Here is an 18,295-nt window from a genome sequence, read left to right as displayed (position 1 = left end):
GCACACAGGTGAGTTGACGACCAATAAAGGTGAAAATCATCCCACAAGGACTGGTGACCCAGTCCGCCTCTTGAGCAAAACTGGGTACATGTCTTGTTTAACTCTGTGGAGAACAAGTCTATCTGAGGGGTGCCCCATTAATGGAATATGTGGTGTAATATGCTGGGGTCTATTTCCCACTCATGGTCTTGAAAGAATGCTAAGAGCATCCACGGTCACATTCTCAACCACTGTGATGATGATCTGGTTGCATATGCACCAATTTCAAAGCTTGACAGTCTTGGCGCAGAAGAAGGGGGATCTTGCTTCTTCTTGCCAACTGATGTAAAACATGCATGATAAGTTGTCCATTATGACCTTCATGTGTTTGACCCTGATAAGTGGTAAAAACTGGAGACGGGGCATCTGACCGCTCTGAGTTCCAGGAGGTTGATGGGTAGCATAGTCTCTTGCAACGTCCACTCACCCTGAGTCATGCGAGTGTTTAGCTGAACTCCTCACTTTAGCAGAGACACATCCATCATTATGATGACCATCCATTGCGGGAGGATGTGCAAATGGGACTCCTGCACACACACTGTGATGGTCTTTCCATCAGTTGAGGGATTGTTTTACAGAGGTGGGTATGGAAAGAAGCATATTTAAATGGCGTCTGGTGAATAAACAGTTCTGAGCCACCCCTGAAGAAAGTGCATTCTGAGTTTTGAGTGTTCTATGACAAAGGTGCTGGCTGCCACGTGCCCCAGCAGCTGAAGACTGTTCTTGACTGGAGTTTGGGGGCCGAACTTATTTATGTTGGCTATGCTGGAAAGGGCCACAAAGCTGTGCAGAGGAAGGAAGGGTCTTCTGTTACTGAATCAAGATGTACCTGCACAGGGGTCAAAGTGAATTTTTGAATGTTCAATTGCAGGCCCAATTCAAAGAAGAGATCTATCACCTCGGAAGTTACCCGAGCCATTGGTTCCAGGGAGCGACCTTTCAGCAGCTACTTGTCCAGGTATGGGACTACTAAAATACCTTTCCTATGGAGCTGCACTGCTACTTTTGACATAACTTTTCAAAAGTGCCTCGGGGCAGACGACAGTCAAAAGGAGTACACTCAGTATTGAAAGTGGTCCTGGCCAACAGTGAAACGTAGGTATGACATTGGCAGACCAGATCATACCAGAGTGTATTCAGTCCAATTCACTTGTGTATTAGTATAGATCAAAATGATTGTTGAAAGTAGAAGAGTGCATTTGATGTTTAGACTTCATGAAAGTAATGCGACGTTACTTGCACTGTATACCCCTGTAACTAAAATAAGCCATCAAAGAAGCCGTGTGGAATGCTAATGAAGGACTTCAACAGAAAAGTGCTATTTCCAAAGAAAGTGGCCATTGTGTGTGATACCCAGAGGTCAAAAGACTCAAAGTGCATTCCCCACTCACCGCCATCAAAGGAAAAGCCCACATGGGCTCAGCTGGTTTTCTGTCAAAAGAAGTATGGATTCAAGGAAAGATGTTTCATCTCTGGACTCTTACAGGGAAATGTATCAGATGCAAAGCAGAAGTCCGCAGAGACAATCTGGGTACCCTGAAAAGATTCTGCAACCATTTGGAATTACAAACTGTGACTCACGCATATTTTATAGATATAAAAAACCTCAATAACTCATTTCCTTTTCTTAACTAATAAATCTTTAGTTAATTTACTATAGAATTGGTTGCCAGTGTTGTCTTTGTTGTAAGATCTGGAGTACCAACTGATCTGGAGTAAGCGACTGGTCTATGGGACTGGGAGCAACCTGATGTGGTAGGATTTTTGGTTTAACTGACCATTAGTTCAGTTTGTCTGAGTGGCAAGATAGACTGGAGAGTCTAAAGGGAAGCAGTCGGGGCAAAAGACCTATCTGGCTTCAAGATTAAACTCAATAAGTTTATGGAGGAGATGGGATGATGGGCTAACATGATTCTGGCAATTAATTGATCTTTAACTATTCATGGTAAATAGGCCCAATGGCCTGTGATGGGATGTTAGATGGGGTGGGATCTGAGTTACTACAGAGAATTCTGTCCTAGGTGTCTGGCTGGTGAATCTTGCCCACATGCTCAGGGTTCAGCTGATTGCCATATTTGGGGTCGGGAAGGAATTTTCCTCCAGGGCAGATTGGAAGAGGCCCTGGGGGTTTTTCACCTTTCTCTGTAGCATGGGGCATGGGTCACTTGCTGGAAGATTCTCTGCACCTTGAAGTCCTTAAACCATGATTTGACGACTTCAATAGCTCAGACACAGGTGAGAGATTTATTACAGGAGTGGGTAGGTGAGATTCTGTGGCCTGCATTGTGCAGGAGGTCAGACTACATGATCATAATGGTCCCTTCTGACCTTAATATCTATGAGTCTATGATGTGGTGTGATTTTTGGTTTAACTGACCATTAGTTCAGTTTGTCTCAGTGGCAAGATAGACTGGAGAGTCTAAAGGGATTGACTGACTCCATGGTAAGACTGGTATAGCTAATGATCCAACCAGCAGACCAAATTCAGTGATGAATCCTGTTCACTTGCTACCGGAGGCATGTTGCACATAAGCTAAGACAACATGTTACTGGCTTGATGAAATTTAATTGTAGACCGTACCACCAGCTTGGGATGTCTGCCCTGTTTTCTGGTCATCTGCCCTGAGGCAGGAACTCTCAGTTGTGAGCCACTCCAGAGAGCAAGAATAGTTTGTTGGGATCTCTGAACCATCTGGGACTAGTTGAGCATTCTCTTGTAGATGGGTGGATAACAGTATGGAAATATGCATATTGAAGGTTGAGGGATGAAAACCAATCCCCTTACTCTAGTGACAGGATCATCACCGCAGGTGTCACCATTTTGAACTTCTGTGCATTCACATAGGTGTTGAGTAGCCTCAAATCTGGGATACCTCCATGTTTTTTTGGTGCCAGAAAATATCTTGAATAAAACCCCTTTCCTCTGTGGTGCATGGGGTTTGGTTCTATAGCTCCCAAGTGTGAAAGAGCCTATTTCTTAACGAAGCAAGCTCTCATGAGAGTGGTCTCTGAAGAACAACAGGGAAGGGGGGTATGTTGGGTAAAGTGGATGGTGTATCCTGTTGAGATGATCTTCAAAACCCACTTGTCTGAAGTGACTGACTCCCAAGCCCTCCTGAAGTGGTAAAGATGGTCACTGAAGGGAGGAAGGCAAGTGACTCAGTGCAGCTGAAGAGAATGAAAATGGTAATTCAGGCCCTCAACCAGCTGTCAAAATTGCTACTTGGAGGTGTGATGTGGGAGGCTCAGAAGTAGACTGTTTCCTTCGCTGGAATCTGGGTCTCTTTTGATGCTGTTTTACATGGCTTCCGGGAGGTAAGGAATTGAGCAGGATGGGATCTCTGAGCCATCTGGAACTAGTTGAGCTTTCTCTGTAGGTGGGTGTATAAATACCAAGAGAAAGTAAGGTATCCCTAGAGTCCTCTAACATTTGCAGAGATTTGTCCAGGCTGTCCACAAACAACTTAGACCCACCAAAAGGAAGGTGCTCCACCATATTCTGGACCTCTTTTGGAAATCTGAAGAGTTCAAGCCAGAATGTCCTTCTCATAACTACCACTGCAGCGATCAAATGGGCAGCAGTATCAGCGGCATCGAGGGAGGCTTGTAGACATGTTCTGGCAAGTAGCTGGCCCTCTGCAATAACTGTGTTAAGTTGATCCCTGAGCTCTGCTGGTAGGTGGTCAACAAAAGAGTTCATTTTGGTATAGTTTTGTGATTGTATTTTGTCATTTGCACCTGGTAAATGGCAATTCTAAATTGGAAGGACACTGAGGAATATGATCTTTTTCATGAGGCATATTTTTAGCGTAGTGCCTCCTTTCATGTTCATTAACTGCATCGACTGCCAAGGAGTTAGGTGAGGGATGAGAAAATAAAAATTTGGAGTCCTCTGCTGGGACATAATACTTCTTATCCACCCTCCTGCATGCAGTAGCTGGAGTGTGCCAGACTGTCTTCTCTGGGTCCAGAAGAGCATCATTGACAGGCAAAGCTAAGTGGGTAGAAGCGGGTGAATAGAGGATATCAAGCAGCTTATGAGGAAGTTCTTTAACCTCCTTGAGGGAGAACTGCAAGGAGTCAGCAATTCTCTTGACCAGGACCTGGAACTGCTTGAAATCATCCACCAAGGATGGAGGAAGAATCATAATAGCTTCATCTGGAGAGGATGATTAAATGTTGGCTGCACGAGAGACCTCTTCATCAGTACTAGCATCCTGCTCCTCAAAAGATTTCTTGTCTCTGGAGGGACAAGATGATGCAGGTTGCCTCTCTCTGTGAGGAGTGATGGTTAGGGCCCTACCAAATTCACGGCCACGAAAAACATGTCATGGACTGAAATCTGGTCTCCCCCTCTCAAATCTGGTCTTTTGTGCGCTTTTACCCTATGCTATACCGATTTCACCGGCGAAAGACTAGAGTTTTTCAAATTGGGGGTCCTGACCCAAAAAGAAAGTTGCAGGGGGTGGGAGGTCGCAAGGTTCTTTCAGGGGGGATTGTGGTATTGCCACCCTTATTTCTGTGCTGACTTCAGAGCTGGGTGGCTGCAGAGTGGCAGCTGTTGGCTCTCTGAACGCAGTGCCCAGCCAACAGCCGTGCAGAAGTAAGGGTGGCAATGCCATACCATGCCATTCTTACTTCTGCGCAGCTGCTGGTGGTGGCTCTTCCTTCGAGCTGGGCTCCCAGCCAGCACTGCCATCTGTAGCAGCACAGAAGTAAGGAGAGCAGTATCGCAATCCCTCCTACGATAACCTTGCGACCCCCCCAAACTTTCTTTTGGCTCAGGACCTCAACAATTTCAACTTTGTGAAATTTCAGATTTAAATAACTGAAATCATGAAAATTGCTGTTTTTAAAATCCTAGAACTGTGAAATTGACCCAAATGGACCATGAATTTGGCAGACCCCTACTGATGCTCAATGCCCGGGAGAATTGTTGGCGATGGGACCTTTGGCTAGCCTAATATGGCCAAGAAGGAGGTGCATAAGGTGGAGGTGGCACCCACAGGTGCTCATACCAGCGACATGTTGGTTGGAAACTTGTACCACGAGTAGTTATAGTCTCATCAAAAACTTCTGGAAAGGAGCCTCTATCGGACTGAGAGAACCCTGAGTTGATATTTGAGACACCAAGGCAAGGTCTTCATCAGCATCCTTTTTCTCAAACTCACTCTGGAAAGATGGAGCGCCTGGACATCTGAGGTGAACCCGTCGTTACCGGTGAACTTCAGGTGATCTTTATGTTCTCAGTACTGACAGCATGTTGGAGCTGAGCAGTAGAGAATCGGGTGTCCCCTCAGATACAGCCAGGTCTCAGGGAAAATGGAACTCCTGCGAGTGTGTCATGGGTACTGAGTCTGTGGTCTCCATCAAGGTGATAATAGCTGAGGACACTAACAGTACTGGGGGTCTCGGGTTCTCCAAGGGAAGTGTTTTCGTAGCCTGATAGGGCTTCTTCAATATCGAGGAAGAGTTCTTCTTGCCACCTTAATCTGTTAACCGTACTAATGATCAAAGAAAGCTTTGCAGTCTTTCAGTGTAGCGGTGCCCTGGGTACCTGAGGAACCAGCAGCCTCATGGGTACCTGAATGGAGAGCAGATGGTGCCAGAGTAGCTGAAGACAGACCGACAGACAGACCGACCGACCATCTCGCCTTTTTAGAGGTAGATTCCCTACCTGGTGAGGCCAGGGCATGGTCCTTGAGGACTTCTGTGAGGAGTCTTGCATCTTCCTCTTAGATGCCCTGGAGGAGTGGGGCTCCAATATCATGGAGGCAGAAGATTTGCTTGGAGACCGGTATACAGGAGGGAACCCTTGGCCCAGGTCAGAAGCCAGACGTAAAGAGCTCTCGGTCATGAGAAGACAAAGTTTTATCTCCCTGTTTTTTCTGGCTCGGTATTTCAGTGCCAGACAGATGTGCATTTCCCCAAGGCAACAGATGCAGCAGGAGTGCCCATCACTTACCAGGATCACCTCCCAGCACAACAGAGACAGACAACATTTGAAGCTGGGAGACCTGGCTAGAACATCCCAGTGAACAAGAACTGCTAACCAGTATCTATCTAAATATAATATATAATAGAGATTTTTTTAAAAAAAAAATTTATAACTAGAAAGCTAAAATTACTACTATTACTACTACTACTAACTAAATAACTAAACCAGGGGTTCTCAAACTTCATTGCACCATGACCCTCTTTTGACAATAAAAATTACTTCACGACTTCAGGAGGGGGGACCAAATTTGAGCCTGCCCAAGCCCCACTGCTCTGGGTGGGAGGGCCAAAGCCCAAGCCCAAGGGCGGGCAGGGGGCCTGCAACCGGAGTCCTGCCATCCAGGGCTGAAGCCCCAGGCATTGGCTTCAGCCCTGGGTAGTGGGGGCTTGGGCTTCAGTAAGTCTAAGCCAGTCCATTCAAAGCGAGTTGCGACCCACTTTGGGGTCCCGACCCACAGTTTGAGAACCGCTGAACTAAACTAATGATAATAACTACTACGACTAACTACTACAATAAGAAATGAGGGCAAAGTTGAGGAAATCTCAACGGGGATAACTGCCAGAGCTCCCCTCTCAGACCAAAGTGGTTGAGAAGGAACTGAGGCGGTTCATCACTGCAGGGCTACATAACGATGACATGGGACACGGGCCTAACTAGCACACATACACAGGCCAAATGGATACTGCTATGAGAATCTCTGATCAGAAGATTAAGGGGAGCTAGCAAACACAGAGTGGAGCACCCATAGGGGCACTACTCAAAGAAGAGCATCTGTTCAAGAAATGCTTTGTCACCATTTCATTTAAAGAGATAAAATAACTTGGCTGAAACTAATGGACAAAATCCTTTTTAAAATCAGGTCTTTAAAAACAACATTTTTTCATCATACAAACAACACAGGAAATTATTCAAACTGAAAGAATTTTAAGCATTATTTATTTGTTTCCCATATTCACACTCTACTCTTCTGTCAGCTTGGACAAGAAGAAGAAAACTGCCAATTTCAATGTGGTCTACAATCAGTTTCTACTTCATTTCACTTAAAAGGTAGAACAGGATCATGATATTATATTTGGTTGCAAACACCACAGGAGGCCTTTTTGTTTAAAAAAAATTCTATTAATTTAAGTTCATAGAAAGCTCATTTTTACAAACTCTAAGGCTCCAGCCCATGCATCTGCACTGCAATTTTATAGTCCGAGAACCCAAGTCCCACGAGCCTAAGTCAGCTGACACAGGCCAACCACGGGTGTTTTATTGCAGTGTAGACATACTCTAATATAGCACTATTAGAGACTGCTACAGTATACAGATACACAGCTCTTTCAAAGAACCTGTATCACACCCGCTATTCCAGTCTTGGGCCTCTCCTGAGCTGAATGCTAATCACACAAAACTTCTACTTGGCATTATGATACAACCATGACGTTTATTTTCATATGTTTCCCAAACAGAATGTGATCCTAAGGCACAATCCAAGACCCATATATTCATGTGATCAAACTAAGGAATTCATTGCCTCAGAAAGTGGTTGACGCCAAGTACTTAAGATTCAATATGGGACTGGATATTTATAAGGCTATCAAGAATATCTAGATTTGTTGCAATGAATAACAATCTCGGAAGGGATATTAAACCTTGTGCTTTAGGGCTTAAGAACAGGATGAGACCTATGGTGAGGTCAGGTTATCCCAAATCCACCTACTGCAACGTTCTTACACCTTCTTCTGAAGCATCTGGTGCTGAGATACTGACAAGAGACAGGATACTGAAATAGAAGGACCTTGGGTCTGTTCCAGTCTCGTAATTCCTATGTTCCTATATACTTCTGCAATTAAAAGTTTTATTTCACACTAGACTGCTTCATACTATTATTCAGATTAACTAACCGTCTTCCCATGAAAGTATTCAGCAATCATTGTATTTATAACACCCTAATGCTATTATACGGATTTCTTTTTATTAAACATAGGAAAATACAGCTAAATTGTTCTTCAATTATTTCCAGACAATACAAGAAAGAACAGGTTACAAACAGAAGATCTTTTAAAAAAAAAGACTTAGACCCCAAACCTGCAATGAGCTTTTCTATCTTACATAGGTTTTGGATGAACACAGGAGTCCACCTACATGAAGCTCAGTGCAAAATGAGAGCCTTACTTCTGATTCTTTGGGTTTAATAAGTATCACCCAGGGACAGAAAGTTTCAAAATACAACAGCTAACAAAATACGCTGAGGAAACACACATGTCTTCTACCTACAAAAAGTTTGTGATATTTACCTGATATGGCTTCTTCTTGCAGGAGATCTGTGAATATCAAACAGTGCATTTTCCCTCTTTTTTTGATGAGCTGGCACTGAGCAAAAAAGGTAACAGGCTTGAAACATCAAATACAAAAAAGGGTAATCACATGACAATCTACTTAAATGAAAATAAGTTGTTGTTTTGTTTTTTAAATGACAAATCTATACAAAAAAGTGCCTATCTTGAGCTCTAGGTGACTTTGCCGAAAATTAGAAACACCTCACCCAAAACCCAGCAAATAAGACCATAATGAAAATAAGCCCATATATATCCCTCTTCTTCACAATCCTCATCTTTTATTGTGACCCTGTCTCTCCAAAAGCCACATGAAGAAATGGGCTTTGAAGCATGCCCTCACTGTCAGAAAATTTGGATTATTTCAGATCAAGGGAAGGAATGAAAAAGATAGTGTGGTCTTTATGAGGGGCCTCCATTACCAGTTCCATCTCTTTTCAAACTCCTCAGCTGATTGCAGCTGTCACAATATAGCAGAGATAGAGAGATGGTTTTTCAAATAGGCAGAATTCATGCCACCACATTCTGCAACAGCTTCAGTTTCCATGTTGTTTTAAGGTGTACCCTTATGTGCAGTGCACAGTGGTAGTTTAATTGTGAAGTGATATATGCATGAACAGCAGCAAGATCTACATCCAAAAGAAATAGCTGCAATCTCTTATCTAGACGAAGACTGGAAAATGCTGCTTGTGATAAACTAACAGCACCAACGGACTCAACACTATCCCCAGTTACACACTCTAGTTATGAATGGTGGGCACACAAACTCACTCAGAGGAACAAACTTAACCAACACCATATCTTCCATTCTGATTTCCCCAACCTACCAGCATCACCATTTCCCTATCTAGATTGAGCTTTAACCAGTTAGCTCTTATCTATGTCCTCATCTACGCCAGACTCTAAGCCAGGCATGCAAGAGCAGTAGGTAGGTCAGATTAGAGAGTTATAGAACTGATAACACCACCACACTGAATATACCACAGTCTATGTTTCATTAACCTTCTCAGATGCCCCGTATACAAGTTGAACAAAAGGGGAAGCATGATGCAACCCCATGGAACTCTGCATAGAAGCTCCTTTAGGGATGAAAAGCAATTATCCAAATTCTCTCCCCTTGTCCATTGTTCCGACCAAGGCAACACAACAGAGCAGAAGCGTGTGACCTTTGGCGAGTCACTTAACAAGTCTGTGGCAGGTCCTGGAATAAAAACCTTCATTTCCTCATGTCCAACTGCATGCTTTAACAATCTGACAATGTTTATTCAGTAACCCAGAGAAACCAAGGCAAAACAATTACAATACTTAACAGTGAAAAATGTATGGTATCTTTGAGCTCTACCAAAGAGCAAGTCCACTAAAAGAGACATTAAAATCAATACGAGTAGAAAGGTCATCTATGGTCCTGATTCCTTACCTATTGGAGGTGCCTGGTACCTTTCCACAGTTTTTCTTTGCCTTAGATTATAAGGTCGATCATTTTCTTCTCCTTCTGCCTCTTCTACTTCTATATCTCCATCTTCCTCTTGAGATTCTAAAAAGAAAAAGCAAAACACATTTTGAACAGTTCTATTTCTTTATTTTTCAGAGCAACCTTGCCCCTCCCACGCTCTCCCCAAAAATAAGTCCACAAAAATAAATTCTAAATGCATAAGGATCATTTTCTTCACTAATTAGAACCACCACTGGGGGAAAATCTGTGGGATATTTTGCCAAATTGCCTACTGGCTTCTATAGGATTTTTTTTGTTTTGAAAAATCAGCAGGATATAACAATAATAAATGTAGTAGATTTCTACATATTTACAAAGTAGTTTTACATAAAATTAGTTTATTTTACCCAGTTTGGGGGTTGTTTTGTTTTTCATTTTAATAATAATAATCCCTTACCTACTTGAGATATGTGGCTGGTAAAATGAAGGCAGCTGGGAGACTAAAGAAGTTAGCCAGCTGGTAAGTATTTGTGGGGCACTTCTGTCTTACTGCTACTGATTAACTTTGGTGGGGAAAGGGACAAAAGAGAAGGACTTTCTGTGCTGGGAACTTGTTCGCAAGCGTGGTAGGACTCTGGGTTGGATGCTGTGTTTTGAAATCTAAGTTTGGTTGCTGAATGTCTGAAGAAGGTTGCCCTGCAGTTAGGTGAGTCAGCACCTGCTTTCTAGCAGGGCTTTTTGAAGGGCTCTACCTGGGCTCTTTGAAGAGAAAGAGCAGTTCAGTTTTTTGTGAACAGGCCAGTGATTACAGACAGCTGAGTGTGATGGGTTGAGTCACCCATTACAGCTGTGTGTAAGGCCCAGGATTTAACAAGCATGCAAGCTCTAAATGGCTGGTAAGACACATGGCTGGTGATGCAAAGCGAGTTAGCCAGATGGTATTTCTGGATCACTTCTGTCTTATTGCTATTGATTAACATTGACCACTACCCCATGTCACTCGTCCACGTGGGCACTAATGATACTACCAGGTCTGACCCTGAGCAGATCAGCAGTGACTACAGGGCTCTGGGAGCAAGGATGAAGGTTGTGTTCTTGTCCATCTTCATGGCTGAGGGTAAGGTCCCAGACAGGGGGACATGCATCCTGAAGATGAATGCATGTTGACACCATCTGTGCAACCAGGAAACTTTCTCAACCATGAATGCTATTCCACGAAGGAGGACTGCTGGAAGGAGATGGGGTCCACCTACCCAGAAGGGAAAGAGCCGCTTCAAGCCCCAACTCACCCACACACCTACAGCACATATTACCCAACATGGAGAGAATTCTGAGCCCTGACCAAGCCGGCTTTCGCCGAGGCCATAGCACATGCGACCAAGTACTCATGATGACCACATTTGTTGAAAATGGCTTCCAGAGAAACTTGAAAACAGGCACTGTTTTCATCGATCTAACAGCAACATTCGATATGGTATGGCACACTGGCCTGCTCGTGAAGATATCACAGGTCCTGCTACCTTGGGTTACAGGCATCACTGAACTGTTCCTCCGTGATAGGCAATTCAGAGTCCATATGGGGGAGAAGAGGAGTGCTTGGAGACAAGGCAATGGGTTACCTCCCAGGTCTCTGTGCTTTCTCCAACCCTGTTCAACCTAAGTTTACATCAATGACCCGCCAACAACAGAGTCACAAAAGTTCATTTACGCAGACAACATCAGTTGCGGTACCCAGGCCCGGACATTCCACGAGCCTGATGCCACCTGAAACCGGGACATGACAAAGTTAGCTGACCACTGTAAGACTTGGCATCTCCAGCCAAGCATCATAAAAACAGTCTCCAGTTTGTTCCATCTTCATCACGCCAGTGCAACCCGAGAACTGAACCTTTATCTGAATGGTCAGAAGGTGAAGAATGAAGTAGAACCAGTCTATCTAGATGTGACTTTAGACCGCACACTGAGTTACCATGTCCACGTGAAGACGACAGCAGCTAAAGTTAAGATGTGCAACAATCTTCTTAGCAAACTGGCAGGTTCATCATGGGGTGATCTAACTTTGCGGATGTCAGCTCTTGCCACCTCACATTCGGTGGCCAAGTACTGCGCACCAGTTTGGAGTTGATCGTCACACACCAAACTGGTGAATACACAATTACATGCTGCCATGAGTATCATCTCCAGCACCCTGCGTCCGACTCCATTCCCATGGCTTCCAGTTCTGAGCAGTATTGCTCCTCCTCCTATCAGACGAGAGGTTGCCACTGGCAAGTTGCTGGAGAAAGAACGCGCCAACCCAAGCCTGCCGCTGCACAATGACCTTTTTAAGCCACCAGCTGCACGTTGCTGTCACGTCACCCATTATGGTCTCATCTGCCACGCCAGGATGTGAGGGCGGAAACACTCTGGCGAGACGAATGAATATCTATTATAATCCCCAACCAGTCCCTTGTTGCTGACCCCACAATTTGCCCTCCTGGTTTTGACCTGCCCCATCACCGATGGTCCCTGTTGAACAGGTTCCGGACTGGGCAAGGCCTTTGTGCAGCCAAATAGTACCACTGGGGCCTTCATGACAGCCCTTTGTGCAGCTGCGTCACAACACAGATGATGCACATTGTCGATGAATGCCTGCTGACTAGGTTCAGTGATGGCCTAGAAGAACTGATCAAGCCACTGAAATGCCATTGCTTGGCTAGACGACTATGCACATGCCAAATAATTAAGCGAGGAAAGCTCTAAAGTAGGTTCAAAGAAGACAGGTGACAAAAGCCCACAGGTAAGCATAAAAAAGGCAACTGTAACAGAAGGCTAGATGTTTGGGGGAACTTCATGGGCGGGAGGCATGGAAAATTACAGTAGGATCTCAGGTGCAACAAGAGAATAATCAGCATAGGAATCTGCTCAGTATCTCAGATGTCAACACAAATGCCAAGGGTATGGGCAATAAACAGGAAGAACTGGAAATATAAATACACAGGCTAAATTATGACTTAACTGGCAGCATAGTGACTTGGTGGGATAAAACTCATGACTGGAATATTGGTATAGAGCAGTACAACTAGGAAGACAAGGCAGAGAAAAAGGGAGGAGGTGTTGCAAGAATATATACACTTGTTCTGAGGTCAAGGAGGAGGTTGAGAGACAGATCAGTTGAAAGTCTCTGGGTAAAGACAAAAGGGGAAAAAATATGGATGATATCATGGAAGGGGGTCTACAGTAGACACCAAATCAAAAAGAGGAGGTGGATGAAGCATTTGAAGAATAACAGAAATATCTAAAACACAAGACCCAGAAGTAGTGAGGGACTTTAAGTACTCAGAGTCTGTTTGAAAAGTAATACAGCAAAACACAAAATGTCCAATAAGTTCTTGGCATGCACAGGGAACAACAACTTTTTTTTTTTTTGGGGGGTGGGGGGAAGACAAAAAGGATGAATAACCAGATGGGCAGCTATTTTTGACTTAATTCTGACCAACAGTGAGAAATTCATTGCGAATCCTAAGGTGGAAGGCAATTTTGGTGAAAGTGATCATGAAATGATAGATTTCATTATTCTAAGGAGAAAGGGAGGAGTGAGAGCAGCAGAATTAGGATAGTGAAAATCAAAAAAGCAGATTTTAACAAACTCAGAGAATTAATAGGTAAGGTTCCATGAGATGAAAATCTAAGGGAAAAGGGAGGTCAGTAGACCTGGCAGTTTCTCAAGGAGTCAACATTACTGGCACAACTACAAATCATCCCGATGCAAAAGAAAGATAGGAAGAATAGTAAGATGCCAATATGGCTCCATCAGGAGCTCTTAAATGACATGCAAATCACAAAGGAATCCTATAAGACGTGAAAACATGGACAAATTGCTAGGATGGAGCACAAAAGAATAGCACAAGCATGTTGGAACAAAATCAGAAAGGCTAAGACAAAATGAGTTACACCTTGCAAGGGACAAAGAAGACAATAAGACAAGGGTTTTTTTAAAATACATTAGGAACAAGAGAATGATGAGGGAAAGAGTAGCGAGGAAAGAGTTAATAACTGATTACACATCAAGAAAGCTGAAGTGTTCATTAAAGGGTTAATGAGGAGTAGACAATTAGCACAATTAATATTAAAAAAACAGGGAGGGAATGCAAGCCAAAACAGGAAACGAACAGTTTAAAGAATATTTAGATAAATTAAATGCATTCTAGTTGGCAGGGCCTGATAAAATTCATCCTAGGGTACTTAAGGCACTAGATGAAACAATCTTAGAACCGTTAAGAATTATCTTCAAGAACTCATGGAGGACAGGTGAGGTCCCAGCAGACTGGCAAACATAGTATCTATCTTTTAAAAGTGGAACAAATAGGATCTGGAGATTTATAGACCAGTCAGCCTAACTTTCATACCTGGAGAGATATTTGAAAAATTTTTTAAACGATCAGTTTGTAAGCACCCAGAGGATAAGGTTATAAGGAATAGTCAGCACGGATTCACCAAGAACGAATCATGCCAAATCAACCCAATTTCCTTCTTTGACCGGGTTAGTAGCCCAATGTATGGGGGGAAGCAGAAGATGTGATATATCTTGATTTCAGTAACACTTTTCACAGTCCCACATGACATTCTCATAAGCAAACTAGGGAAAAGTGGTCTACATGACATTACTATACAGTGGGTGCACAACTGGTTGAAAGACCATAGTCAAAGAGCAGTTATCAATGGTTCCCTGGGAAGGCATATGAAATGGGGTCCCCCCACAGGTCAGTACCAGGTCTGGTAGTATTCCATATTTTCATTAATTACTTGGATAATGGAGCAGAGAGTATGCTTATAAAATATGCAGCTAAAAGCAAGCTGTGAGGGGTTCCAAGCACTTTAGAAGACTGGGTTAGAATTCAAAACGACTTTGACAAATTGGAAATTTTTTCTGAATTCAGCAAGAGGAAATTTAATAAAGCTAAGCGCAACATACTTGCTTTAGAAAGGAAAAATAAAATTCACAGCTACAAAATGGCTAGATAGTAGTACTGCTGGGATAAAGTAAGAATATCCTTAATGTTTTCTCTGAATACTGTGTGCGTGCTTCAATTTTCCCAATGTATTACTCAAGTATCTAGGTGGAAGGATAAGCGTGTGTGATCATTGCAGCGACCCCTAGACTACCGAATGGCTGCCTGGGCACAAAGAATGGCCAACACTTTGTATCATCGCAACCGATGGCCAGAGCCCATCTTCTACAAGGAGCCAGACAAAGGTGTTGGAGAACAAAGAGACTAGGTGACCGGTTTGCTTGGGAAAGAGACAAAGCATGGAGGTGGGGTGGCTGGGCATGACTGAGGCTGAGCTACTGGAAGGAGTCCGTCTGCTGGTTTGGGAGTCAGAAGAAGAGCCCAGGGCTCTGGAGCCCCTCAAGATGGACTTTGCTATAACTTCCTGGCTTCTGTGTTAACAAGATCTGTTCTACGCTGTGTTCCTGACTACTAATAAACCCTTCTGTTTTACAACACTAGCAGAGAGTCACTGCTGACTGCAAAGTTGGGGTACATGGCCCTTTCTGGGTGTGTGAGGCTTCCCCAGGTGTCCCACCCAGGTAGACTCACTGTGGGAAGCTCACAGTGTGAACAGGGATGCTGACTGCTCCAACGTCAAACCCAGGAAATGCTGAAGCCAGGGAGGCTTCTTGCCCTGGTCAGTGTGCACCCTGAGGGGAGACACATTACACTAGTGTCCTGACTGGCTTCATTCAGAGTACTGAAACTGTAACTCCGTGCCAGCAGCTGAAAAGGATCTGAGAGTTATAGTGGATCAAAAACTGAATATGAGTCAACCATGTGCTGCAGTTGCAAAAAAGGCTAATACTCTGGGTGTATTAACAAGGGTATTGAATGTAAGATACAGGAGGTAACTGTCCTGCTCTATTCAGCATTGGTGAGACTGCACCTGCAGTACAGTGTTCAATTCTGGGCACAACACTTAGGAAAGACGTCAACAAACTGGAGTGTCCAGAGGACAGCAAACAAAATGATAAAAGGTTTAGAAACCTTTCCTCTTACATCAAGTTTAAGAGAATTGGGTATGCTGAGTCTTGAGAAAAGAAGACTGAGCAGGGACCTAATAACAGTCTTCAAATATGTTAAGGACTATTATAAAGAGGACAGTGATCAATTGTTCTCCATGTCCACTGAAGTAGAACAAGAAGTAAGAGGCTTAAGCTGCAGCAAGGGAAATTTAGGGTAAATATTAGGAAAATCTTTCTAACTATGAGGGTAGTTACACTCTGAAATAGCCTTCCAAGAGCTGTTGTGAAATTCCCATCATTTGGAGGTTTTTAAGAACACACTGGACAAACACCTGTTGGGGATGGTCTAAATTTACTTGGTCTCGCCTCAGAACAGGGGATTGGTCTTGATGACCTCACTAGATCCCTTCTGACCATACAATTCTATGATTTCCAAAAACCTAGAATACCTTTGCTCTTCTTTTCATTCTCCGAAAATTCCTATGATAATCAAAGGAAATCAAATTTTTGATAAAATACTAAAATAATTACAACTTCAAAATTTGCAGCCTAATTCCTATTAAAAGCTCTTTGAAAGAAACCTAAACACACAGGCTAGAGATATCAGCTGGATGTTTCTTCTAAAATAATCACTACTACAACAGTTAATATTATTTAAATTGCCTCCACTGAGTTTCAGAATTTACACTACCCAAAGCAACTGTTTCAGTTCTAAGATACAGAAAATCTGGTTTAAATTATTCCATATTTGTAATGCCAATTTAACAAACTTTTTTTTTCTTTTAAACATAAGCTTTAGTTCATTTGTGATCCACTATAACTCTCAGATCCTTTTCAGCAGTATACTGAAAACCTGCAGACACCATAAATCTTTGCTAAAGAGCAGAATTTCTATATTGTGCATTTCCAATGGCCCTGTTCATTTTCTATTAAGCAAAAGCAAATTATTACTAATTCTCTGTACTACAGTTCAGTAGTACTGTGCAATATTTGTATCAATACACCAGCTATTTTAAGCAGTCATTTCTTCTACACGGTAAGTTTCAAATGAAGCCCTATAGTTAATCTGTACAATCCATACCTTCTTCTTCCCCTTCAGTGGACACTTCGTGGTGGTTCTGAATTCCATAGCTATTTCTTCTCAGTGATTTCCGCCTTCTCTTCACTCGAGAATACATGTCCATGTTTTCCTAGAACAAAATGAATTTGCTCATTAATCAATGGAAAGTAGTGCTTTCCATCTTCCATGTGCTTTACCAACAAATAACCCTGAGAGGTAGGTTAAGTATTCACATTTTACAAATGAAGAGGATTGAGGAATGACTCTCCTGGGGCCACAGATTGTGTCAACTGCAAAGCCTGTGTTTAGAACTCAGGCCATCACGGTGCCTAGTCCTGTTTTTGGACCACTAAACCATGCTTCCCCTCCAATTTAACAACACTAGCACAGTATGAGAATGCGTCAGTCAATTCCCCATTGACCAAACAGGATGACATATTAATTTCTTTCTAAAGTTAAATACACCTAGCTAGTGTCAGTGTTTATTTATAACAGTCAGCATTAGCTAGGAGTTGAAAAATGCTTTAGAATTTTAACATACCGTAGGCAACTGACCTATGGAGAGTTATAAAAATATACATATAGTGACTGGATGTTACTTTTATCCAAAATTTGACAGATTCTGAACTTACAAATTCTGTGTCTGTCCACATTCGCAGCCGTTCTACTTCTCCAGACCGCCTATTCCGCCTGATGTTAATATTGTCCATTTCTTGTAGTACAGCTTCAGCAGTACTAAATATACAAAATATTTAACATAAGAAAGACAAATATTCAGACTTAAAATAGAAGAGCTTCAGAAGTTTTACACATATAAATAATTCTATGTAGCACACTACACTCAAATTATAATTTCTTTGAATTAAATATGGAATAAAATCTACAGATTAACTACAATTTGATTTCAGTCTCTCCTGCAACTCCTTGAATCCATCAATTAAACTAAAAATAGTCATCCATAATAAAGAAAACTGAAAGAAGAGGGTAAAAATATACAAAGAGTCTGCATAAGAAAAAAAATGATTATTTTATGGGCTTTGAATCAAACTCTAATACCACATTTAATTTAAAATGTGCGTTCTCTTTGTCAGTTGTGGGGGTTAATTTTTAAATCTGGCGAGTCTGAATGGTATACTTTGGAAAAGTACCAGACTGACAGCCTGTGAGCCTGTAGCTTTTCATCCACATAACCAGAGTAGCACAAGGAGCAACACTGCACTCCTGTAAATGTTCCTCAGTCCTGTAAGCTCTATAAAACTGCAACATTTCTCTGAGGCAAGGGCTAACAAATAAAGAGATTTTTTTTAAAATAACCAAAGATGTGAAATGAAAGAGACATATATAGAACTCCACTACTCATTAATTTGCCTCTGTTGCATCACTTAACTTAATCATTGTGTAATTAGACTGCAAGCTCTTCAAGAGGACTTTTACCTTAAATGCC

General features: G+C 42.6%; 1 protein-coding gene across 3 annotated transcripts in view; it reads right to left on the bottom strand.

Annotated features, from left to right (window-relative positions):
* Window positions 1-18,295, bottom strand: part of ATAD2B (ATPase family AAA domain containing 2B) — a 173,179-nt gene that overhangs the window by 120,018 nt on the left and 34,866 nt on the right. For all 3 annotated transcript variants that reach the window (XM_084624746.1, XM_084624747.1, XM_084624748.1), the window contains exons 5-8: window positions 17,484-17,586; window positions 16,873-16,981; window positions 9,776-9,892; window positions 8,320-8,395 (exon numbers count right to left, since the gene is read on the bottom strand). In XM_084624746.1, the coding sequence (XP_084480872.1) occupies window positions 8,320-8,395; window positions 9,776-9,892; window positions 16,873-16,981; window positions 17,484-17,586 (405 nt within the window). The remainder of the gene's footprint in view (window positions 1-8,319; window positions 8,396-9,775; window positions 9,893-16,872; window positions 16,982-17,483; window positions 17,587-18,295) is intronic.

The sequence above is a fragment of the Lepidochelys olivacea genome (assembly GCF_965140295.1).
Source record: "Lepidochelys olivacea isolate rLepOli2 genome assembly, chromosome: 3".
Lineage (NCBI taxonomy): Eukaryota > Metazoa > Chordata > Testudines > Cheloniidae > Lepidochelys > Lepidochelys olivacea.
The sequence above is the reverse complement of the archived record's forward strand: the minus strand, read 5'-3'. Positions and strand labels throughout refer to the sequence as shown.